The sequence below is a fragment of the Pseudogymnoascus destructans genome, assembly GCF_001641265.1.
Source record: "Pseudogymnoascus destructans isolate 20631-21 unplaced genomic scaffold scaffold_25, whole genome shotgun sequence".
NCBI classification, from domain to species: Eukaryota; Fungi; Ascomycota; class Leotiomycetes; order Thelebolales; family Thelebolaceae; genus Pseudogymnoascus; species Pseudogymnoascus destructans.
The window spans coordinates 110,529-134,870 of NW_020167544.1; the positions used below are offsets into that span (position 1 = coordinate 110,529).

General features: G+C 49.8%; 6 protein-coding genes across 6 annotated transcripts; 4 read left to right on the forward strand and 2 right to left on the reverse strand.

Annotated features, from left to right (window-relative positions):
- Positions 1-8,621: 8,621 nt before the first annotated feature.
- VC83_08120 (uncharacterized protein) lies at positions 8,622-12,552 on the forward strand (the record flags this gene model as incomplete). Its single annotated transcript, XM_024471681.1, has 2 exons — positions 8,622-10,218; positions 10,275-12,552. Exons 1-2 carry the CDS (start codon positions 9,170-9,172, stop codon positions 12,550-12,552), a joined length of 3,327 nt encoding a protein of 1,108 aa, XP_024320620.1. The 5' UTR covers positions 8,622-9,169.
- A 1,170-nt stretch (positions 12,553-13,722) lies between these two features.
- On the reverse strand, positions 13,723-15,320 carry VC83_08121 (uncharacterized protein). Its single transcript, XM_024471682.1, has one exon. The coding sequence runs from the start codon at positions 14,366-14,368 to the stop codon at positions 13,865-13,867; it is 504 nt and encodes a 167-aa protein (XP_024320621.1). The 5' UTR covers positions 14,369-15,320; the 3' UTR covers positions 13,723-13,864.
- A 372-nt stretch (positions 15,321-15,692) lies between these two features.
- Positions 15,693-18,693, reverse strand: PAP1 (polynucleotide adenylyltransferase). The gene is made up of 5 exons (XM_024471683.1): positions 18,208-18,693; positions 17,391-18,129; positions 16,593-17,341; positions 16,444-16,540; positions 15,693-16,308 (listed from the first exon to the last, which is right to left on the reverse strand). The coding sequence occupies exons 1-5, from the start codon at positions 18,354-18,356 to the stop codon at positions 16,246-16,248; spliced, it is 1,797 nt and encodes a 598-aa protein (XP_024320630.1). The 5' UTR covers positions 18,357-18,693; the 3' UTR covers positions 15,693-16,245.
- A 323-nt stretch (positions 18,694-19,016) lies between these two features.
- SEC63 (secretory subunit) lies at positions 19,017-21,242 on the forward strand (the record flags this gene model as incomplete). Its single annotated transcript, XM_024471684.1, has 3 exons — positions 19,017-19,049; positions 19,100-20,996; positions 21,067-21,242. 3 exons carry the CDS (start codon positions 19,017-19,019, stop codon positions 21,240-21,242), a joined length of 2,106 nt encoding a protein of 701 aa, XP_024320619.1.
- Positions 21,243-21,829: 587 nt separating this feature from the next.
- On the forward strand, positions 21,830-22,188 carry VC83_08124 (uncharacterized protein; the record flags this gene model as incomplete). Its single annotated transcript, XM_024471685.1, has 2 exons — positions 21,830-22,096; positions 22,171-22,188. The coding sequence occupies 2 exons, from the start codon at positions 21,830-21,832 to the stop codon at positions 22,186-22,188; spliced, it is 285 nt and encodes a 94-aa protein (XP_024320617.1).
- A 566-nt stretch (positions 22,189-22,754) lies between these two features.
- Positions 22,755-24,227, forward strand: VC83_08125 (uncharacterized protein; the record flags this gene model as incomplete). Its single annotated transcript, XM_024471686.1, has 3 exons — positions 22,755-23,541; positions 23,590-23,737; positions 23,787-24,227. 3 exons carry the CDS (start codon positions 22,755-22,757, stop codon positions 23,941-23,943), a joined length of 1,092 nt encoding a protein of 363 aa, XP_024320618.1. The 3' UTR covers positions 23,944-24,227.
- Between the last annotated feature and the right edge of the window lie 115 nt (positions 24,228-24,342).

Here is a 24,342-nt window from a genome sequence, read left to right on the forward strand (position 1 = left end):
GTTTTTCTGCGTTTTCAAAGGGTTAGGCAGCATCACCCAGCACTAGAGTTACTAGAAACTATTGATTATACTAGAAGTGCTCTAAATGATGATCGGAGGCCGGAAGTGCGATGAGCTGAGGCAGTGCAGGTAGTGCAGATGGGGACATATGCGTTAGTATGTGCAGTACGGAGTACAGTTCGGAACTACGGGTGGTATCCGTGAGTAGCTTGTTAGTTTCTGTTGAATTACAGGTATTTCTCGTTGATTTCGCAATCTAATTGCTAGTGATTGTTTGCTTGAACTTGAATAGTAATCTTCTCCTCTTTATCAGCAATTACTAAACAAGCTCAGACCCACCCCACGGCGATCCCCGCTGCCTCGGTTTCTTTCAGCGACGAAAGGGGATAGCCTTCCGAGCACCAAGTATGATTCGCTGTCGTCGAGATTTGCTTTAGATGAGATGGTAGTGGTCGGTGTTCGCACCGACCACCTTGCAGGTGGTCGGCGAAAGCGAAGTGCATCCGGAAAGCGAAATTGCATCCAGCCAGCCATATATCATTAGTATGTAGAATCTAATATAATCGTCGTGACCAAACTTTTCGCTTCGCTCAAGGTTGGAGTAAGCAATACGCGGCTGCCCAACCCGAGAGGAAGCAATATGCGGCTCGTCGGAACGTGCGTCTATTCACCGCCACTCCTCAACAAAACCTTCCTCTATCAAATACCTGTGAGTGGCTGCTAGGGAACCCCTCTGAAACAGCAACTACTGCTAGTCATATTTTCAAAGTGCCTAAATCAATGATACAGTTAAGTATCAGCCGACTAGCCTAGCAGCTCCCATACTAAGGGGGCTAGAATAAGCTACTCTCTACTATGTAGACAGAGGCCATAAATAAATGGATCATTAAGCAGTATTACCTAGGGCTTGGAGCAACTAGGAATATGATATTTGCTGCTGTCTATAAGAAATGGAGCCCACAGCTGCCCCTGTTATAGAGCTAGCTTACAAAATTTATACAGAATGAGCTTAAGGAATATCACTTTATTACTATGAAGCTAATTTCGCAGTAGTATACGAAGGCTTAAGGTGAGCCTATGGTTCTAAAGTGGTTTTAAGAGTACGCTAGTTTATACTAGAGCGTAGTATAAAACTAGAGTCAATCTAGAATATAGATGAAACTGGCTTTTAGGTTGAAATTCTAGGTGGAGAGCATGTGATTGTGCCATGAGCCGCAAAGAAGCTCTACACCCTAAGCCCTAAAAATCGTATGTCTATTACTATACTTAAGGCTGTGTCTACAACCAGAAAAGTCATACCGCCTATACTTATCATTCTGGGCAAAATACACATGGATTCTTAGTACCACGCCAACCTTCAAGGCACAGAGTTCATTATGCTTTCTAACACTGGATTTTCAAACAGCTAGCTTGCCTTACAGTGGCTAGAGCACTTTGCAGAGCATACTCCCTCTAAGGAAACGAAGGTTCTACTACTTGACTCTCATGTGAGCTATATAAGTGATGGTTTCATTATTACTAATCGTCATATCCAACTTCTCGCTTCGCTTAAGGTTAGAGGAAGCGAGATGCGCGAACGAGAATTTTAGAGAAGTGAGATGTGTAGTTTTGTGACATGTGTCTGTTCACTGCTACTCCTTACCAAAACTTTTACCATAGCTATAGATAGTAATTTATATTATAATCCTATATAATTCATTACATAAAGGGAACTCCTATATCAAATGCCTATGAGTGGCTTGCAGAAAACCCCTTTAAATCTACATTAGTGTTACAGCTGTTATGGCCTACTCACTCACCTCAAGACTGCCTCGAAAATAACAAGGAGAAGTGTGATGAGTTGGAGCGGAAGAATGGGAAGAAATGGACCCCATATCGGAAGCATATTGAGAAGAAGAAAAATGAAACTAAAGATGAGGGTAATGATTCTAAGAGCTATTTTGACCTTGTGGTTTATACAGTGCCTGCAAAATCAAACACTATAAGCAGAGATAGGTGGTTATTCGATACAGGAGCAGATGAGCACATTGCAAACAGTCTTGCGAAGTTTGATACTTACGAAGAGCGCATGGATTTACCATTCATGAATACAGCGAATGGACTTGTTCATCCTCAAGGCTGTGGCTTAGTTCGACTTTTTGGAGTAAAGGGAAACAGAGAGAAGACCAAAATTAGCCTCCATCATGTCATCTATATGCCTTCCTTGCCAGTTTGCCTGTTTAGTGGAGAGAAGCTTTATAACAGTGGAGGACATCTACAGAATGGCCAGCTTCTCGATAAGCATGGCAATGAGATTGGCACAGTTGACTCAGATCTGTTTCTTTATGAAGCAAAGGAATCACTTATCCTGCCCTCGATTTTACCTGCCGCAATTGAGCAGAAGAACACAGACATTGAACTTTGGCATCGACGCCTCTGTCATCTTGGACTCGATAATGTCCGCAGGACCAAAGACATGGTAAATGGGATCTCATATAGCAAAGAAGGCACTGCCATTGCGACGAGATTGTGCCAGCCATGCGAAGAGGCAAAGCCAATCTGTCAAGTGAACAAAATTTCAGCTCAACTAAGACCGAAAACAGCCCTTGAAGAAGTTCATTGTGATGTTGTTACTGTCATGCCTCATGGACTCCACGGAGAGAAGTATGGCATACTGTTTACTTGCAGAAAGTACAGTGTCCGCTATGGATGGACCTCCAAAAATAAGGGTGATGCATACAGATGCATTGTCTGGATGATTCGACTTGCAAAGATGCAATATAACATCACAATTAAGAGATTTAGAATGGATGGAGGAAAGGAATATGCTCCTACCCAGATTGATGAGCTTACAGCAGATCTCGGAACCATCATTGAGCTGTCTACTCCATTTTGCGCATATCAAGACGGCACAGCTGAACGAAGCTTTCACACCATTTTTGAATGTGTTCGATCCACTGCAATCGATCAGCAAATCCCTGAATTCCTATGGCCAGAGCTGTTTCAAGCTGCCATTTACATATCAAACAGAGTGGCCACTTCAACTATTAAAGGGAAGACACCATTTGAAGCCTTTTGGGAGAAATTGAACCAGGGGTGAATCATACACCTAATATCGCCCATTTGAGAGTTCTGGGATGCAAGACATATGTTCTTATCCAAAAGGAATGCAGAGTGCAAAGCCAGAAGCTTGCCTCAAGGGCAGAAGTTGGCATTCTTGTCGGATATGAGGGTCATAACATTTTTCGTGTTTACGTTCCCTCTTGAGCTGGAGAGAAGATTATAAGAACTTCGCATGCTCGATTTGATGAAGGCAGTGGTTTCATTACAGAGCCAACATTTGACCAAATCAATGACGAAAATGTCCAAGCAGCCCACAACAACGCAGTGGAAGAAATGGATGAACTGCGATACCCTCCACCTTCCGTCTCAAATAATAAAGACTATGAAGGACAGACTCTACCTGATTCACAATCAGGAGGATGCGGAAGAAACTCCTCAAGATCAGCCAGATGCAGAAATTGAGCATGAGGAGCACGAACCTCCAAAGAAGACCCAAACTCGCAAAGTCTGGGTTCCTATTGCTGAACACAATCGAGTCACAAGAAGCCAAGCAAAGGCTGATACTATACCTCAAAATGCCATGTACACAAAAAAAGAACAGGAATCTCAAGACGAAGAATTCCAAAACACATTTTTCACAGGAACAGAACATAACACAGATCCGCAAACTGCAGAAGAAGCTCTTGCTCGATCTGATGGATATCTCTGGCATGAGGCCATTGTCTCTGAATATCGATCTATTACTCGCAAAAAAGTGTGGGAAGTCATGCATAAAAGCAAAGTTCCAAAAGGAAAAAAGGTCCTTGGTGGACGCCTTGTTTTGCGCACTAAAAAAGATCGAGATGGCAAAATCCTTCGCCGCAAGGGCTATGAGCAGAGATATGGAAAGGATTATGAGCAGACCTTTGCAGGAGTTTGCAAATCGGCCACATGAAAAATCGCCGTTGCCCTCGCTGCACGTTTCGATCTTGAGATTGAACAGATGGATGTTGACACTGCATTCCTTGAAAATGATATTGATGCAGAAGTATATGTCGAATTGCCTCCTGGATGGTGTGAGAATGGTGTCAAGCTTTCAAAGGAGGATGTGTGCAAGCTGTCACGCGCGCTTTACAGTCTCAAGCAGTCACCACATCTCTGGTAAAAAAAGCTTCGCAAAGCACTCCAATCTCTTGGATTTAAACCACTCAAAACAGACCAATGCATCTTCACAGAGGACTAAAGAGATTCGTGCTTTCTCCTTCTTTAATCCTGGTTGTGCACAAGTTGCAAGACCTCTCGATGGTGTCATCTTCCAGAATAATCCTGTCTCATCCATGTTGTATATATCTTTTTCTTGAAACTCCCCTGCTAATGTCCGCAAAGCCTTCATCTCTTCTTCTGCTGTTGTAGGAACAGATCCTCCTTCACCGTGTTGTGTGTACTCTTTGATATTATGTTGTTTGTTGAATTTCTGCATCCATCTGTTGCTGAATTCAGGGCAAGGTTGGCTAGCGTATTGAGGTAATTGCTGACAGATCTGCTGAGCTTTCTGTCGAAGCAGTTCTCCACTTGTCACCCCTCCTTTCTCTCCGATGTGATGCTGCCAAAGAATCAAGATCTTCTCAAGATCTGGCCACTGCCCAAGTCGAAGGCGTGCATGATTGCTGTCTTTGATATTATCGAGGCTGTCAAAGTGTGTCGAAAGAGACTCGGAGACACTAGATTGTCTGATCTTATGGTTGTACTGCTGCTGGAACCACTCGATACACGCTTACTGGGACGGTCGTGGGTGTTGTTTATGTGCCCAAGCCCGTAAAGCACGTCGCTGTTCAAGGAGTATCTGCTGTTTGCGTGCCATATTCAATAGCTGTAATGACGAAACGGTATACGATAAGACGATAGTTGATGAAATTGTTAGGATATCGTGAATATCGTATTTTGTGTGGTATTTGAATCGGTTCCTAAAAAAATATCGCACTATCAAGGATATTGGCCTATTGAATATCGTACTAAGGAGGTTATACTGTAGATGACAATTTCCAGAGCTCTTTAAGCAACACGCAGAACTGCACTGGTAACGTATTCCACAAGTGAGTTGGTAATACAAGTCAGCCAGTAATTCTGCCCTACTGTAAAGACCAGACCTCAATTAAATATAAGTTATATATTTAGTTGAGGTTAAACCCTGTTAAATTAGACTAATTACAATTTGTAACAAACAGTCACTGGAGGTTTGGAAGTGTTGATTGGTAGACAAGTTGTTGATTGATTGAAGTTCTAAGAGTCTACAGTTGAGGTAATCTAAGAACTATTTTGGTGGGGTGGGTCGCTCAGGGCTCCGGCTACGCCAATCCTGCGCTAGTCCTATGATGGCACTCCTACAATTCCTGCAACACACCCCTCTGGTGATACTGTAGAAGAACATATCAACAGTTGATTGCACCCCTGGTTCTCTATCCGTAACCCATGATCAGTCCATCTTTGGAAGCTGTTTAAGCTTGATCAGCTCAATGAATCTCTGATGATCCATCGTTAATAGTGGCTTCGTCAGTCCATCTGCAGCCATCTCTTTCGTATATACATAATATAGATCGACAAGATTCTCCTTCACTTGATTTTGGATGTAGTGGTATTTGATGTCGATGTGCTTCGTTCGCTGATGAAACTCTGGATTCTCTGCGAGAGCAAGCGCTCCTTGATTGTCACCAATGATTTCCGTAGTGATTGCATCCTTCTTCTTATATCCAAGCTCCTTGAACACTTGTCTGAGCCATGCTCCTTCTTGTGCAGCTTTGAACATAGCCACATATTCAGCTTCGGTGGTTGCTACTGCAACAGTTGGCTGTCTTTTTGAAATACTCACTATGACACCTCCACAGAGGGGGTTTGCAAGAAAGCGGGACAAAACGGATGTGCAATAGTTGATATCTGGTCGAGTGTTTGTGGCTAGATACATCAGAGATCCAACCATCGACTGGTACAGCTTGATCTCGTGAGCTGTAGCTTTCTCTTTATATGGAGTCATGAGAATTTCCCATCCTTGTGCACAAGGTGTCTTCACCATGTGGCAATTCGTCATTCCAAAATGGCTGAGGATCTTTTGAGTATATGCATCCTGTCCAAGGTAGATCTCTCGCTTCTGCAACTCATATTTCAACTTACTTAAGTCCTCGTTATCTTTGCCAATAATGAGGCAGTCATCAACATAAGTGACAATAATGATCTTTGTGTCCTTGTTGCTAATGCAACTGGAAATGATCGACTTGATGTCTGGATTATTGGCAAAGCAAAGACTCCACGAGCTCTTAAGAATATCAATGTTGCAACTATGGGAGCGCAATGGAGATGGAATAAGAAAGCATGGATAAATACAACAGTGATGGTTGAATGGCTTCAAGCTTTCTATTTACATATTGGAAGTACAAGGTGAGTCTTATTAACAATGGACAACTTCTCAGCACATTACACAGCGTTGGAATTAGCACCTCCACCTGCAAATATACAAATTTGCTGGCTGCCTGCAAATTCAACAAGTAGATTCCAGCCTTTGGATCAAGGAATTATTCAGTCATTTAAGGCTAATTATCGTCGACGATGGCTGTCTTATATGCTAGAATGCTTTGAGGCAAATCAAGACCCTCTTAAGTTAATGAATATACACCTTGCAATTCACTGGATTGTACGAAGCTGGAACCACTTCCTTACAAATACAACTATATACAACTGTTTTTACAAGTCAACTCTTGTCACTTCTCCAATCTCTCTTCCTACACCACTTAATCCACCAAACATATCAGCTCTCTATGATCAGGTAGCAAGGGCTGGGAATATACATGATGCAATGGCAATTTCAAACTTCCTAAATCCAGAAGAGGAGGTTGAAGTAGAAGAAGAGGGTGAAGCAAACTAAGAACAAGTCTTGCAAGACTTGATAGCAGAACATTTAGGTGTATCTCAAACACAAGATGACAACGAAGAAGAAGGGCAGCTTGAAGAGCCTGTCTACTCTATACAAGAAGCTCGGAAGGCTATGCAGGTTCTTATTAAATTTACTGAAGGTAGTTCGGAGCTCCAAACAGCTCATTTAAGAGCAATTGAGCGTCTAGAGCATGAATTGGAGGCATTAGACCAGAATAGGCATGTTCAAAGTAATTTAGATGGGATGGCTTACATAAGCTCCAATAATATGATTTATTCGATAGAACGATAATATTTAGTGGCACAAATTCAATCGTCTTAAAGAGGTTATACTATAGTGGATTCCCAGTGGAATCCACCCATGTGGATGCACGCCGGAGCAGTCGTCTGCTCCGGTGTGGAGAACAAGAAGGCGCGAATATAGCCCCCCCCACTCACAAAACTTATGAACATAACCTCCGTACTAAAAGCCACGTACAGGGCTGCAAATCGATGGTGTATCTCGCCTCATCTTTTATATGTGATCGACGATACATGAGTTTATGCTGTTGTGCACAAATTCTGGGGTCCCATGCTCGATCCACTCACAAAACTTTTGGACATTACCTCCGTACAGCCTCGTGACGATCGCTCCTGCTAAAGGCATATGAAGCGAATATCAAGTCATGTAATGCGCGTGGAAGCCACGACGGGCGAGAATGTCTCTGACGTGGGTGGTATGGAATGATATGATATGATATGATATGATATGCTGCTGCTCCGGTCTTGTCAAGTCAACGTTGAACGCAGGATTCAACATTGAAACGCCCAGCTCCACACTCATATTCAGCATGTGTTGACGATCCGCATCAAATTATAACCTCAAGCAAATCCCTAGTGTACGTAAACGGCACAGAAGAGTGTAAGTGCATGATTAGTGGTAGTGGGAGTGGTACTAGTGGTACTAGTGGTAGTAGCCGGCTGGAGTAGAGTTGTGGCAACTTCCGCCATCACAGCGGGTTGGGACTACACTAACTGCACGTCCCGTCCCACCAGCATGTACCCCCCCCGTTATCCCGTAATTTACTTAATTTACGGTTTCCTTAGTACTCGATTTCGACTACTCGACTACTCGACTACTCGACTACTCGACTACTCTACTCTACTACTCTACTCTACCACTCTACTACTCTACTACTCGACTACTCGACTACTCAACTACTCAACTACTCTACTACTATATTACTATATTACTAACTACTATAGTAACTGCACATCTACTACTCGACTACTCGACTCGACTACTCGACTACTCGACTCGACTACTCGACTACTCAACTCGACTACTCGACTACTCGACTCGACTACTCGACTACTCGACTACTCGGCTACTATAGTACCTACACATCTACTACACGGCATATACCGAGTATATATCACACAAATCCACCTTTTGCTTCTTCATCTCCAATTTCACTCCAGCTTCATTCCCATTCGGCCTTGTACAAACTTACCTATACCCTATACCCAACTCTGTTTAAAGTACTCACCCACCCCACTAAACCCACTGCACCGCCACGGGTCTGTTACCAGATGCGTGCAAGTTAGTCCCCTACGGCCCTATTCCACGCTCCTACCGCCGGTACGTATGACCCGCACCTATCGAACCGGGGGTTCGATGAGAGAGGAGAGAGGGGATACCCTTGCAACCCCCCCCCGATTTATCCACCGCCCAATTTATAAGATCTCGGCCCATGCAAAGCTAAACAATAAATGACCGATCTCTATCGCTTTTCGGCGTAGGAAGTTGCCCGCACTGACTTGTGTGTCCACATAGGGTGATAGAGAAAGAGAGAAAGAGAGAAAGAGACGAAGAGATAAAGCCGCAGACCCAGGGACCCAGAGACCCAGAGAGACCCAAAGAGCGACAGAAATCAATCGTTGCGCTGCCCTGTACATAACGACGTCGTTTGTTCTCCACCACCATTTGCTCTGATCCGATCCAATCCCGCCTCTCAATCCAAACAATTCCAGTGGCAAACGCATGCCATTGCGACCGCAGGCGCCTGGGCGATGACTTTTCGAAATTAAACATGATCCAGACACAGTGCGACGGCATCAGAGCGTCATCAAGCTGGAATAGTTCTGCACCGAGTGGCGCCCCACCAGGAATCGACCCGGCCACCCGACGTATACACACATTCTCACCACAACGAGACACACTTCGAAAGCCATAGCCGCGGGGTTTATGGGCGCCGCAACAGGGCCACCGCATCGACTCGAGAAATCTCGACGGCCGACGCCCAATGCTGGCAGCGCCGTAGCCATGGAGAACGGGCAGCCACAGATGAACGGGATGGGGAGCGGGCCCTTTATGGATGTGACATATCCATTTTACGACCTACTGGGCTTCGATACAAACGGGCTAGCGGGGGCAAAGATGGAAGATGACGAAGATATGCAAGCGTCGCTACGAAGCGGCACAGACGAAATAATACAGGAAGAACACGATAACGAGTATACCACTCCCAAAATGGAGGAGTCGGCGGATCACAATGGCAGCCAGGGGATGTCAGGTGGCGAGAGCCCTGAGGGCAGCCGGGCGCGCGGAACCTCGGCGCCAGACACCTACGACGAGTTCGGGCTCAACGATACGGGAGCCGGGGATGGCACCGACCTAGGCAAGCCCAAGGAGGACAAGAACGAGACGCCCGCCTGGACAGAGCTGAAGACCAAGGCAGGGAAGGAGCGCAAACGGCTACCGCTGGCGTGTATAGCCTGTCGACGCAAGAAGATCCGCTGCTCAGGCGAGAAGCCAGCATGCAAGCACTGTCTGCGCAGCCGCATCCCCTGCGTCTACAGAGTGACGACTCGCAAAGCGGCGCCGCGCACAGATTACATGGCCATGCTGGACAAGCGGCTGAAGCGCATGGAGGAGCGGATCATCCGGATTATACCCAAAGACGAGAACGAGTCGGCGACAGTCGTGCGGGCGCAGGTCAAGCCCGCGATCCCGGGGACGGCGCAGGCGAAGCCGGCGAGTTCGAAGAAGAGGCCGGCGGAGGAGGCGTTTAGGTCTGAGTTGCAGGCCTGGGCTACGTCGGCGAAGGGAGGGGGTAGCGAGGTGCCGGCGTCGCTGGCGGCGCATGAGGCGAAGGAGACGAAGTTGTTGGTGGAGGGCGCGGGTGCGCTGCCGGAGAAGGAGATACGGGAGCATTTGGCGGAGGTCTTCTTTGATAATCTGTATGGGCAGGCGTATCATGTTCTCCATAAACCGAGCTACATGCGCAAACTCAAGTAAGTGCTGGTTTATCCCAACTCCTAATATTAATCACGGATTCTAACAAAAGCAGAGCCGATACTCTCCCTCCAGTCCTGATCCTGACCGTATGCGCCGTCTCTGCTCGATTCTCGACACACCCAAAAGTCAATTCCCAACCTGCCTTCCTACGAGGCAAATCCTGGGCCGCCGAAGCGCGCAACATAGTCCTGAAGCGATATGAGTGGCCTAATATCACAATCCTGACGTGCCTCCTGCTGCTGGGGCTCCATGAGTTCGGGACTTGTTACGGAGGCCGCAGCTGGGCGCTGGGTGGAATGGCGATCCGCATGGCGTACGCGCTGCAGCTGCACCGCGACCTAGAGCACGACCCATGCAAGCCGCACTCACGCGTGCGACTGAGCTTTGTGGATCGAGAGATTCGGCGCCGCACCATGTGGGCGTGTTTTCTGATGGATCGGTTTAACTCGTCCGGCACGGACAGGCCGATGTTTATCAAGGAGGAGACCATCATGGTGCAGTTACCAATTAAGGAGGATCTGTTCCAGCTAGATATCGAAGGGCCGACAGAGGATATGAAGGGTGATGTGCCCTTTCCATCGGCCGGAGGCGACGGCGAGCTCTCCAACGCCCGCGACAACATGGGCGTCGCCGCCTTCACAATCCGCTCCATCGCTCTCTGGGGCCGCATCATAATCTACTACTTCCAAGGCGGACGCGACGGCGACCCCGCCCCCATCTGGGCCTCGGACTCCGAGTTCGCCGACCTCCGCATCCAATCCGAAGCATTCGAGCGCTCCCTTCCCGACCTCCTCCAATACACCCCCGCCAACCTCAGCGCGCACGAGACACAGGGCCTCGGTAACCAATTCCTCTTCCTCCACATCACCGTCCAACAAACCGTCCTCCTCCTCGCCCACAACGCAGTCCACTGCTCCGTCCCCGGCCCGCCCCGGCCCGCCCCGCCAGCGGAATTCATCGAATCCACCGTCGCAGCCGCCACGGGCGCCGCGCAGCGCATCTCTGCGCTCCTCCGCGTCGCTGAGGCGTACCCGCTCACCGCCCCGTTCGCGGGATACTGCGCTTTCCTCTCCAGCACCGCGCAGATGCCGCTCGCGTTCTCAAAGGATGAGGCTGTTGCTAGCCTCGCGAAACGCAATCTCGCTACTAATGTACGATATCTCACGAAGATGAAGCGCGGATGGGGTGTATTTCACTGGACTTCGGAACAGCTTAAGAAGCAATTCAAGACGTGTGCGTTTGCTGCTAAGCGCGGGGGGGGCGCGGGGGGGCCGGGTGTGGTTAGTCAGTACGGGGATTGGTTTGATCGGTATCCGCATGGTGTGTCGCAGGGGGATTTTGAGGAGGTGGCTAGGCCGAGTGGGGAGAGTGGTGAGGATGCGGTATTAGAGCCAAAGGGGGGGTTGAGGACGGTAGAGGAGTTCGTGCATAGTATACCCCCGGCTGCTACTGCGTCGGTGCAGGAGGGGCCGAAACAGAGTAAACGGAAGAAGAAGCCCACGCCGCCGCAGCAGCAGCAGCAGCAACAGCAACAACCTCCACCACCGACGACCCAACCTCAACAACCGCAACCTCAGCAGCAAATCTCATCACACCCCCACCACCAAGGCTCACTACCCACGCACCGGCCACAACCACACCCCCTCCACATCCCCCAACAACACGCCGCACACGCACAACAACAACAACAACAACAAATGTCCCCCCACCCCATCTCCCACTCGCCCCACCTCCTCTCACACCCGCACCCGCACCAGCAACACCAACACCAACACCAACACCAACACCAACACCAACACCAACACCAACACCAACAACAACACCACCCGCAACAACCTCACCAACAACCCCAGCAACAACAACAAACCTACCCACACACCCCCTCCCCCGCCTTCCCCCACAACCCAACTCCCTTCTACCACACCCCCTTCCCCCCAGACATAATGCCCAACCTAGACGCGCACCTCGTCTTCAGCGCCTACAACGCGCCCGCAGCACAACGGGGCGGGCCGTCTCCCTCCCCCGGCGCCGGGGCTGGGATGTGGTCGCCTGTCGGGATGGAGGGTTTGGATCCTGGGATGGCCACTCCTGGCCAGCAGGGGCAGGGTGTACAGGGAGGAAGAGGTGGTGGTGGTGGTGGTTGGATAGGAATTGGGGGGCAGCAAGGGTGGATGGCGCATCAGCAGACGAGCGCATGGTTTATGCCTTTTAATATGGCGCCGCCGGATGGTGGCGGGGGAGGGGAGGAGGCGTTTTTGGGGCTGGGATTGGGGCTGGGTGGGGGTTGGGGGGGTTATGGAGGGGGAGGAGGGGGGTTTGAGGGGGGATGATGGGGGAGATGGGGATGGGTGGGTTTGAGGGGGAGGAGTGTAGGTTTGAGGCATGTTTTATGGATGGTAGCATTTTTTGGGGGCATGAATGATGGAGTAGGGGTGTTTAGGAAGGGCGTTTGTAGCAATTTTAGGGGTATTGGGGGTATTGTATTTGATATGATGAATTGGGGGGGGGGGGTTATGTATGTATGTATGTATGTATAAGATGTTCATATGGAAGATGATCATATGGCGTTGAAATATATACGCGTATAATGAAGATAAATATATATTTTTTAAAAAACCCCGTTTGAAGGGCTTAAATATGTCTGAAAAGTTGGAAGAGTAGTAAGTATCATAACATATCATCCAACCCTACGCAACCAGAAGGCTACTGAGCGTCAATATCCAATTCATTGACGCCGCTCCGTCCTAATACCCATGTATAGACCTTCAGAATCCGCAATTCCGGCTCCACCGACCACCGCACTTGACAAGTCTGATGAAAACTCCCATACCAAGCGCTGCTCACAATGGGGCAATACTTAAAGGAAGGTGGTAGGTCAGGTTTAAGATACATTTAACTTCATATGCCTTGTCTAGCACCGTTGCATAGCAGAAGCTCAGGTTTGGGTGGGGGGGTTGTTTTTATACTTGGGGTTTTGGGGAAAGGGGGGAGGAAGAATAACCACCCCTCTTCCGCCCCCTTTCCCCTCTTTCTCCCTCTTCCCTCCTACCAAACCATCCACCACCCCCTCCACGCTTAAACCAAAACCTCGAGTATAAAAGCACCCCCCCCCCCTAACTTCTTCTCCTTCCCAATTTTATTTCGCCAAACTACTACGACAAAGTTGAACAGAAACTGGGCAGAAGTACGGAAAAGGGGTGTCGGAATGGGTGTATATGTATGGCTGTCCTGTCCCTCCATGAGCGAGTGAGGGGTTATGTGAAAAGCGGGGCGTGGGTGGTGATGGTGTGGCGGTGATGGGAAAAGGGGGTGACAGTAGGGAGGCAGTGACAGCAGGGTACTAACGACGACAGCAATATATAACGACAGTACCCTGTCGAAAGCACCCCCTTCACCCTATCTACACTACCTCCTCCTCACTCACCACCCCGCCACCCCAACTGCCCCACATCCACCCCCACCTGGGTCTTCTATCGCGTTGATGTTTGACTTGTCTGTTGTACGTGAGGCCGGGGGAGGGGGTATTTATACAACCCGAACCAAACCGGCTGTTTGTGGGTGAGACGCGTAGGCTGGGGTGAGAGGGGATGGATAGGTTGTTCGCATGATCCTGCATGGAGTGTGAGTGATGCCTCGATATATCTAATGCCGCCTGGGGTGCGTTGTGTAGCGTCCGCCTTGAGCACCGTCAGCGTTGAAGAATCCGCCTTGAGCGCCTTGATCATTGACGTTAGAGCCATTGCTTAGCAGTATCTTGACGATTTCCATATGGCCTTGAGCTGATGCCGCCTGGAGTGCGTCACCATGGTATCCACCTTGTGCGTTGACATTAGCACTCTTACTTAGCAGCATCTTAGCAATCTTGCTATAGCCTCTAACTGATGCTACCTGGAGCGCATTACTATAGTATCTACCTTGAGCGTTAACAGTGAGTAGCAGTCCTACAGTCTTCTCATGGCCGCTGTACGATGCCGCCTGGGCGTTGCAGTAGGATCCGCCTCGCGCGTGAATGTTGGCGCCTGGGCTAAGCAGCTGCTCTACAATATCGGTCCAGCCAAATAATGAGGCTATGTGCAGCGGAGTTCGAACATCGTCTAACGCCCTTGTGAATTCTGACCCAGCCCAAGGGCGCTCTATATCGAACATTTTAACCCAGTTGAGATAGGCACTGTTTTTCTTTAAAAAGAGACTCAAAATCTGATGTTTTCTCAGACCGCATCATGGAGTAGCTTGTACGGACATATTTCTGTATATCGCCGTCAACTAGCCTGCTTTCAAGACAAATGATGTTTTGGTCCTGTACAAGTTCTGAATTTTTCGCTCCTCCCTACTCGTAACCAAGACTTGCAAGCTGTCTAGCTAGCAACTGATATCCATCAAACCGGCTCGATCTTTACACTCGTCAAGAGCATCCATGATAATGTAGCATTGTGGGTTGGACAGCGATACCATCATTGGATTCTCAATTAGATGTACTGCAGCAGATGATCCAGTCGCACGAAGAGAATAGTGACTCAAGGCTTATAGGTACCTTCACACATTTCTGTGAAAGTTGGCAAATGAGTGATCGGACCATTAGCTCCGGAGTTTCTTTTTGTAGGTCGTTGAAGTCGAAATGGAAGTAGGCAACCATTCCCAGGGTCACTAATACAGTGCTGGATGATAGTAGAGCTTAGAACGGTTTTACCGCAGCCTGCAATACCATATAGCCACGTGATAGATGCGGCATCCGTTTTCCATTTGGCATATTGTTTGCTGTTAAGAAACCATAGCCCGGTATCCTCTTGTCGTGTAGCGTTTTATCAAGGATACTTTGTAGTAGTTCAAGTTGTTCCTGGCAACCCTTAATAACGGGTAGGATAGCCTTCTTTGTCTCGGCATCTATCTATCGCATCTTCGATTTAGTGGATAGTATAAAGTAGCTCCTTGCTAATTTGACAAATGACTTCGGAACCTCCCCTAGGCTGGGCTGGTACTCTTTGAGACGATGCAAGACTATGGACTATACTGGCGACAACGCCAACAATGGCAAGAGCTTCGGCCATTAGAGAACTATGTAAAGTGATAGAGGAGAAATCTAACCGAGGAAGTTGTCCCCATACTAGCCATATCAGCTGAACATAAACAGCGCAAGACATGGTGGGACAGTGGTGGAACAGTGCAATTCTACCAACCAACCATTTGAAAGTATACAACGAACGGCACTTTGCATATACGTCAAACCTAGGTGGCGGGAATCCTACCATGCTTTTCACTACGCAGGGGGGAGGTTAAATATATTTATTTTAATTTTCCTCTAAGCTCGTGTTTGTCAGTTAGTTCGCTGCCAGTTCATGGCTTTTGAACATCAGGTGTTCCAAGAGTTGGAACATTACCGATGGTACCCAGAGTATTTACACGATCCCCCAAGCCGTCCCAGGTCTGGCCATAGAAGAAGGCGGAAAAGACATATATATAGAACGAATATGGATGGATCGAGACCCGTGGTCCCTAAATTAGATTGTATTATAGCTACATACAGGCTATCTCCTTGCTCCGCGCCATCACCCCCCCCCCTGCGGAGGCAGCAAAGGGCATCATCATCGCCCATATCTGCGCCCATTATCTACCCCATCTGTTCGTCTCCGCCCGCTCGTACATCCCCGCGTGCAACGAGCGCGTAATTACAGTACGCCCCGCCCCACAAACAACCTTCGCCCGAAGAAAAAGAACTTCGCTTACGAGATGGACGGGGGGAAGAGCAAGGAGGGTGGTTTGTGCGGAGCGCTGGGTAGGCAGGTCAGTTCCTGGTGTTAGTATAATTATTTGGGTGTGGCCGAATAAATCTGGCCCTTTTGTGAATCTGGGAATCTGCGCTGCATTTGGATGGGATTGTGCTCGACGTGGTGATGGCTGTGGAGGGCGCGCTTGCTGGGATTGGGGTTATAAGGTCGGCGGTTTACCGTGTACAAAGTAGTGGGTGGGTGGGTGTAGGCTGTATCGCCTGAACGTATAGGTTGTGTGATCGAGAGAGGCGTTCACGATCAGCCCTGTGCTGCGACAGAGGTCTGCTGGCGTTTCGGGGGTGGCGCTGCGCCATTCGGTTCCTAGGTAAGAAGTCAGCATCGGATATAGGGGGCACAGTACCCAGATTCCCAGACGGTAGACGAATGGTCTTGTTCCGGGAGTAAAGTTATTTTTGGCCGCAGGTTAGTCCGGACGAAGGGTGCGTTGGGACATACTTCGGCAACTGTGCGCTTCTTAACGACCGTCTTCTTCTTGACGGGGCGCGTGGGCTTGACTTCGCCTGGTGAGAAGACGTCGTCGGGTAGATCGCAGCTTTGAGATCAGGAAGTTAGTATGGAAGGGTCGTGTGGGTGGGGTGGCTTACTTTCGCGTGTGGACGATGTTCAAGGCGTTCAGGCTGTCGTCATGCTTATCCCAGCTCGTGCACCTATATTTGAAGTCGTCGACTTGGTATGATAAGTCGAGAGATCGAGCACCTTCCTTGAGCTCCAAGCCAATGTAATACGTGGTGGTGTACACCATGGTTGTTTTTGGCCCGTCTTCTTTCTTCTCCTCCTCGTCGTTCTCCTTCTTGACGTCTTCACCATTCTCCTTGACGGCTTCGCCGTTCTCCTTCTTAACGTCCTCGGCGTTCTCTTCCTTCGGCTTGTCATCGGGCTTCTCAGAAGCAGTGGGCTCGCCTTTTACAAGAAACAGCAAACTGCCACTCTTGGCCTTCTCGACCTCTTCCTCGCTATGGCACTCGTGAACACGTTCAGAACCTTTATTGAAAGGGTGGGCGAGAGCGATCGAGTCGTGACCCTCCAGTGAGAGGACAAGAAGACGGATTTTAGACTCGACCAATCCTCCCCAGATGTTCTGGGCTTCCCTAGTTGTGCTGGCAGATATGACGGAAAGGTAGTACTTGTAGCCTTCAGTGAAAAACGTATGCTTCGCAAACAGGTCCTTCCATTGCAACTTGCCTGACATGATTTGGTCTGTAATATTCCCTCCCCGTTTGAGTTCTCGTTGGATGATTTCCTTGGTGGACCTCGTAATATTATGAGTCGCACACATGGAAGGGTATGCAGGCGTGATAATCGGCATCAGATGGAAACTGTCGTGCTTGTAAATCTGCGAAGTATTTAGTACAACACAGATCAAGGCAATCTTGAGTACTCACGCGTGGATTCCACACTTTGACCTGCAATGGGCCACTCGCAATGTGTGTTAGCAGGACTGGTGTAGGCCACTGCCACTTTTCCATAATGCGGAAGAATTTCAATACCACCGTAGAGGAGGTAGCCTTCGGATAGAGTTGGCAAACACGCGCAACCAGCATAGCCCAAGCCACACCACCAGGGAATCCGATGATGTTTGCGTAGATCGCACGTCTCTGAGCCCATAGTTTAATCCCACGCAACGCGGTCCTGAAGATTGTCTTTTGGGGGACCAGGTCAAGAATTGCATCTGTCACGCGCGTGCCGTTGAGAGAGCGTAGGTCGGCTTCGTCAAGTCCCCGTAGAAGGTTCGAATCTTGAAGGGTGAGGGATTGGGGTATCTGGTTGAGAACGGCGATGCGGGAGAAAATCAAATCGATGCTGATGCCAGCGTATTCGAACTTGATGATAGGAACGAAAGAGTCGACGACGGGTGTGAGATCTGTGATTGCTCCTGGAGGTGACATCGTCACCAGGAGGTCGGGGAAGTACTTGAAGAAGTCGTCTCGAGTGACATGCTTGGGACCAACAACCAGGGTATCAATATCGGAGCCAGGTCCAAACACACCTAATCGAAAACTACCATATGTAAAGATCTTACCGCTGGCAGAATTCGCAACACTGTCTGGCAGACCTTGTGCCTTGCTGACTTGTTTGATGAACTCTTCGGTGATGGCCTGTAAGGCCTTGAGGGCTTCGGTCCTATACCAAGCCCATTAGTCTGCCTGTAGCGACAAAATAGCTCTAAACCTGACATAGAGGTCGGTGATGTCTGCATACCTTTTTTGGGTGTCGACGACGCTCTCATAGTTGTTCTGCCTCTTCAACTCCTCAATGAGAGCGCTGCTGGCTTGGTTCTCGGAATCGGTGGGAAGTGCGGTCGACAGAGGGGCTGTGATGCCCAAGGGCTTCTCTCCAGTACTTGCCATGTTGTGAACACGTCGATCAAGTGTTCCGTGAGTGCTGTTGTGGTGTTGTCGTCCTCACTACGGACTTTACCTCTGTTTGTTAAGCGCTTGTGTTGGATGGCGAGGTACGAATAAGTTTGGGGGAGGAGATCTTGATTAGTCATGCACAGACAACCAGCGTTTGGTTGGACTCTTCAGGCTTGTCTTGTTTCCCCAAGTTCTCAAGTACAACGCGTGAAACTTCAGATGAACTTCATATTTGAAATATGCTTGCTATTCAACTAAAACAATGTTGGTTTAAAACGCGTATATCTCACTTTATTGCGGTTCGGATGAAATTGAAGACGTGATCGTGCCCGTCTGACTCGATTCAACCTGCGGACGAGGCTGAAGGTTTTAACTTGGGGTCGGTTGGCCACAAGCCACGCCACTAGTCCATATCTGTACTAGTAGACTTTGTTAAGCCCCTTGTCAAATCGATCAGAACACGGTTGGTTAACTGGGGGGATCTTTACTCTCGCCTTCCATATTCCCCAACACTCCTTTGGAAAGAACGAATAACTCTTAGACACCAAGCTCTCATAATAGCTTATAAGAGTTTGATTTGTCTTTATATAAGCTGTATACGGTTGCGCGCAAGACCATCACATTGACGGCGCTTCTGCCAGACGCCCAGACAAAATGTCGGGGACAGATTATAGTTACGATGAACAGGTATGCGACTTCTCGCGCGACGTCGCCTGAATTATGCTAACATTTTGTAGGGGCAATTCTTCCCCTTCTTTGTCCTCACTGTCACAGCAATAGTCACTATCCCCTTGACTTATTCCGTTCTCAAGCCCAGCTCAGACCCTGGCGCCACTGCCCCTCGAATCCTGTCCGACTTCAAGCCCAAACATGCCGACCTCATAGAAGCACAGCGCAAGAAGCAGAGACGGCGAGAGAGAAAGCTGAAGCGTATGGTTACCGTTATTCTAGGATGGGCAATGATTGGGTTTATGGCATACCTTATCCATGTCACTGCCAGGACGATTACAAAGATCTGGAATCCGTATGATATTTTAGGCGTCTCGGAATCCGCCACCGAGAAGGAGATCAGGTCACATTACAAGCGCATGTCTCTTAAATTCCATCCCGACAAGATCAAGCCAGACCCAGCCAAGAACGAGACTATCGAGATGCTCAATGACTACTTCGTGGACCTCACAAAGGCTTACAAGGCACTCACTGACGAGGATATCCGCAACAACTACCAACAATTCGGCCACCCCGATGGAAAGCAAAGCTTTAGCATCGGCATTGCGCTGCCCCAATTTATTATTACTGATGGCAATGGAAAATACGTCCTGATAGTCTACGCTGGCCTCTTGGGCGTCTTATTACCATATCTCGTTGGAAAGTGGTGGTATGGAACCCAAGCTCTGTCGAAGGAGAAGGTTTTAATCGAGAGCGCAAACAATCTTTTCAAGGAATACGAGGAGGATATGGCCGAGGGTGACGTCGTCTACGCCCTTAGCTCTGGCGTCGAGTTCAATAAAGTCCTGAAGGGCAACAAGGCAGAAGTCAGCCTCGGCAGACTCGAGTCGAGAATCCTTGCCGATGGAGAGTTTGGCCCCTTTGCCGCTGGCTTGACTGTTAAAGACCGCACGAAGCTGGAAGATCTCGAGGGCGGAGTCAGGAGAAAGACACTTGGTCTCATCTGGGCTTACCTTGGCCGCATCGAACTGAATGACAACGCCCTGGACGAACTGAAGTTCGAGGTCGCACCAATTGCACACGCCCTTAACCAGAGCTTCACGGCAATCTCTCTCGCATTCGGCGCAACGCTCCCCATCCTCCAATCATATGCCGTTACGCAAAGCCTCATCCAGGCCCTGCCACCACAGGCATCGCCCCTCCTGCAACTTCCACATTTCACCCCCGAGATCGTTAAGGCCATCGACGGCGATTCCAAGGTCCACACCTCGCTCCAGCAATTCATGGCCCTGCCCGAAAACAAGCGCTCGAAACTCACCGTCGGCGCCGGCCTCCTCTCAGACGCCCAGTTCAAGACCGCCATGGACGTCGCCCTGCAACTCCCGCATCTCCAAGTCTCCAAGGCCTTCTTCAAGGTCGTCGGCGAGAAGCACATCACGCCCGGCTCGCTCGTCTCCCTCGTCGTCAAGGGCCGCTTCGTTCCCCCCGGTAGCGCCAGCGTCCCCGCCGTCAACGAGCTCGATCTCGAGGACATCGACCCTGATGAGGGCGACCTAGAGGCCATTCTTGGCCGCGACAAGAAGAGCTCCAAGTCCGGTGCCGAGGCCAACAAGCCCGTCCAGCCACCTCTCGCCTACGCACCCTACTACGCCCGCGACTACTCGCCGCGCTGGCACGTGTTCCTGACCGATAGCAAGCAGGGCAAGATGGCCGTCCCACCGTTCACCTTCACGACCTTTGACAAGCCTATCTTCACCGATGCGGCGAAGCCGACGTTCAACATGCAGACCCTTAAGGCGCAGTTCCAGGCGCCGCCGCAGGCGGGACAGTATACGTTCGTCATGCACCTAGTGTGTGACAGCTATGTGGGCTTTGATACGAAGATGGAGGTTACGCTCGTGGTGGAGGATGCGAGCAAGGCGATGGCTCTTGATGATGATGATGACATTAGCGAGCCGGATGAGGGTATGTCTTCTCCCCTACCCACACACCCCTGTCACCTTCCCCTCAAGTTCAAATCACTAACTACAACCAGATTCCCTCGCGGGCCAAATGCAAGCCATGAAGACCGGCGGCATCACTGGGGCCCCCCCAAAGAAGAAGTCCAAGAAGAAGGTCGAGGAGTCCTCGGACGAAGAGAGCGACAGCGAAGAGGAGGAAGGTGATATCCCGAGCGACACCGACACTGACACCGATACCGACGACGAGTAGTGAAGCGGTGGTGTACAACTAAGCGGGTCGGTGGGGGGTGGGGGGGACACATGTGTTTGTATAAACGCGAAAACTGGCGCAAATTATGTGTTGTGGTATTTTTATATTAATGGAAATAAATATAGTAACGGTAGAGTTACGGCAGATGGGGTTGGGGGTCTTCTTGGGTTGTGTCTGTATCTTTGCCCGGTTTTTTGGGGGCATAGAAGATGTTGCTGTAGAATCTCTGCTCATGGCGGAACAAAACGTCTATCTCCTGTCGCTGGTGCTGTAATTTGCTGGTGCGCATGCTGACAGCCGAGGATAGGGGATACGATGATGGCTTCGGGGCAGGCGATACTCGACTGCTATGGGAGCTCATGTATGTTGATTAGTCGTCGCGCAGTATATTGGGAGGCGTCGTCATGCTGTGGTTTTGACAAGTGTAAGGCAAAATGTAGCAAAAGCTTATAATAGCTTACAATACCACACTCAATAACTGCCGTGGCGGTGGCAATCCTTCATCCCCATCTCTCGGGCTGGCAAAGCTTAATCCGCCCCTAACCTCGCGCCGCCCGTACCTAAAAAGTCCTAAGAATAAACAAAACATGAACTCCCAGCTCGACAAGCCCATCTCCCCCCCGTGGACCCAAAGCACCAACTTCCGCCTCGTCGCCAACGTCACCGGCGCCGACCTCACCCCCTCCATCCAGGACTACGTCCTAACCTCCTACTACGTCGGCGCCGGCCAGGGCGCCGCCGTCCTCGTCCCCAACGACGCCACAAACCCCGGCCGCCAGTTCTACGTCAACGGCACCGCAGAGGACATTCGCTATAACCGCGGTACCGTCCAGTCCAGCGGCGGAGCTGCTCCTGTATGTGCCCCCTCCTAAAAAAAATTGCAATGCGAAGGAGGAAGCTTGAGAATATGAGAACTAATACAACCCAGAATCCACTGAACCGTTAATCCCATTAATTCCCTCAATTCCTCCGTAAGTTTAAAATGAGAACTTCCAATATAGCAAGGCAAGTATAGCTAAAACCCACATGAGCGACGATATCTATAAAGCTGCGCACTTGGCTTCTAAGGAGTCCGTTCGCCAACCTTAAAGCGACATGGGAATTGGACAATCCCCACTTTACCTTGAGGGGTATGGGAATTACACGGAATGATAGGCCGAAAACACGCGGTGTTTTTTGGAGAATGAGGAGCGAGGAGGCGTTGATGGGGGCGTATGTGGATGGTGACTGGATGGAGGGGTGAGGGGTAATGGGAGACATATTATCCATATGGCTGCGATGCGCGTCCTGGGATTTGCTGAGGACGAGTCTGAGCTTCCTCAATGGGAAGGCGGTTCGTCAGGTGCGAGAGGATGAGGTAGGTGTTTCTCGTGGGGGTTTTTATATATAAAGGGGTTCCCTCCCGTTTCTATTGTTTTGATCAAGTCACACAAGCACCTTCCTCGTCTTCCTCATTGTCCTTGTCTATCACATATCACATCCAACCTTCCATCAATCATCACCATAACCACTATGTCTGAACCCGAATCCACCACCGCCTCCCTCAACCTATCCGCCCTAACTCTCACCCCCGAACCCCCCCTCCAAACCTTCCCCCTCGGCGACTTCACCCTCCAATCCGGCACCATCCTCCCCTCCGCCCAAATCTCCTACACCATCCACGGCTCCCCCTCCCTCCCCCCCATCCTCTACCCAACCTGGTTCTCTGGCCTCACCAGCTCCAACACCTGGCTCCTCGGCGCCTCTCGCCCCCTCTCCCCCGAGAAATACTGCATCATCATCCCCGCCCTCTTCGGGAACAGCCAGTCCACTTCCCCGTCTAATTCGGATCTGCGTCCGTTTCCGGCGATCACGATGTACGATAATGTACGTGCGCAGCATGAATTACTTACGAAGGGGCTGGGGATTACGCATCTTCGCGCGGTATTGGGGTGGAGTATGGGCGCGGCGCAGGCGTATCAGTGGGCGACGCAGTATCCGGAGTTTATGGATATAATCGTCCCTTTCTGCGGTGCGGCGAGGTGCGCGACGCATAACAAGGTGTTTTTAGAGGGACAGAAGAGTGCTTTGCTCGCGACTAAGGGTGTGCGATCCGCCGGTGCTGGTAGCGATGGCGGGGAGAGAGGCGAGTGGAGCAAAGATGAGTGGGAGGTTGGAATGAGAGCGTTTGGGAGGGGGTATGCCGGATGGGGATTTTCGCAGACATTTTATCGCGAGAGGGTGTTTGAGACTCATTTAGGGTATAAAGACTTGGAGGACTTTTTGGTGGGGTTTTGGGAGAAGTGGGCGGTTTCGAAAGGTATGTGGCGGCCTTTTCGTGACTGAATGGGTGGCTAATAGATGGCAGATCCGGAGAATATGCTTACTATGCTGCGAACTTGGCAGACTGCGGATGTCTCACAGCAGGAGCCGTATCACGGCGACTTCAAGGCCGCTATGCAGGCTATAAAGGCCAAAACTCTTGTTCTGCCTTCCAAGACAGACTTGTACTTTCCGTACGTCGACAGATCCTCTGAATGGGAAGATAGACTGACACAATGACAGGCCTGAGGACTCGGAAATTGAAGTTTCGCTCATGCGCGAGGGTGTTGCGACGCTGGCGGTCTTTCCTTCCATCTGGGGGCACTGGGCGGGTGGTCCGGGGGAGTCGAAGGAGGATGGGGAGTGGCTTGATGAGCAGCTGAGGGGGGTTGGACTTTGATTTTCGGGCTTTGGGGCCTCTAGCTTTGAGGCTCATCTCAGGTCTTGCACTTTAGATTTTGTTTCTGTGCGTATGGATTCGTCGTTTTTTGAACGGATGTCCTGTCTTTTTCTTTGTTTACTTCTTTTTCTACAGCATACAATGATACTTGTTTCGTTTCACTCAGCCTCTTTAGAGCCTAGGTTTTGATTGTCACTTCGAAACGAACGATGCTATTATGTCTCAGCCGCAACAAAGGGATGGGCCGGATTCTCCAAAGGCGTTTTAAACGCTACATACCCCAGACGAACAATGCTATTGTGTTTCGCCGGCAATAAAGAGGACGGGTGGACCCAACAATGCCACTTTGCAGCTGAAGCAGGCAATACTTATTACTGTTCATCCACCGCCTTATTCGAT

Excerpts from the sequence above, each read along its gene's own strand:
- PAP1 (XM_024471683.1), bottom strand. The coding sequence starts at position 18,356 with ATGGCAAGTACTGGAGAGAAGCCCTTGGGCATCACAGCCCCTCTGTCG. Across the intron at positions 18,130-18,207 it reads GTCGTCGACACCCAAAAAAG|GACCGAAGCCCTCAAGGCCT; the intron begins GTATGCAGACAT and ends GGCTTGGTATAG. Across the intron at positions 17,342-17,390 it reads TCAAAGTGTGGAATCCACGC|ATTTACAAGCACGACAGTTT; the intron begins GTGAGTACTCAA and ends AATACTTCGCAG.
- VC83_08121 (XM_024471682.1), bottom strand. The coding sequence starts at position 14,368 with ATGTTCGATATAGAGCGCCCTTGGGCTGGGTCAGAATTCACAAGGGCG.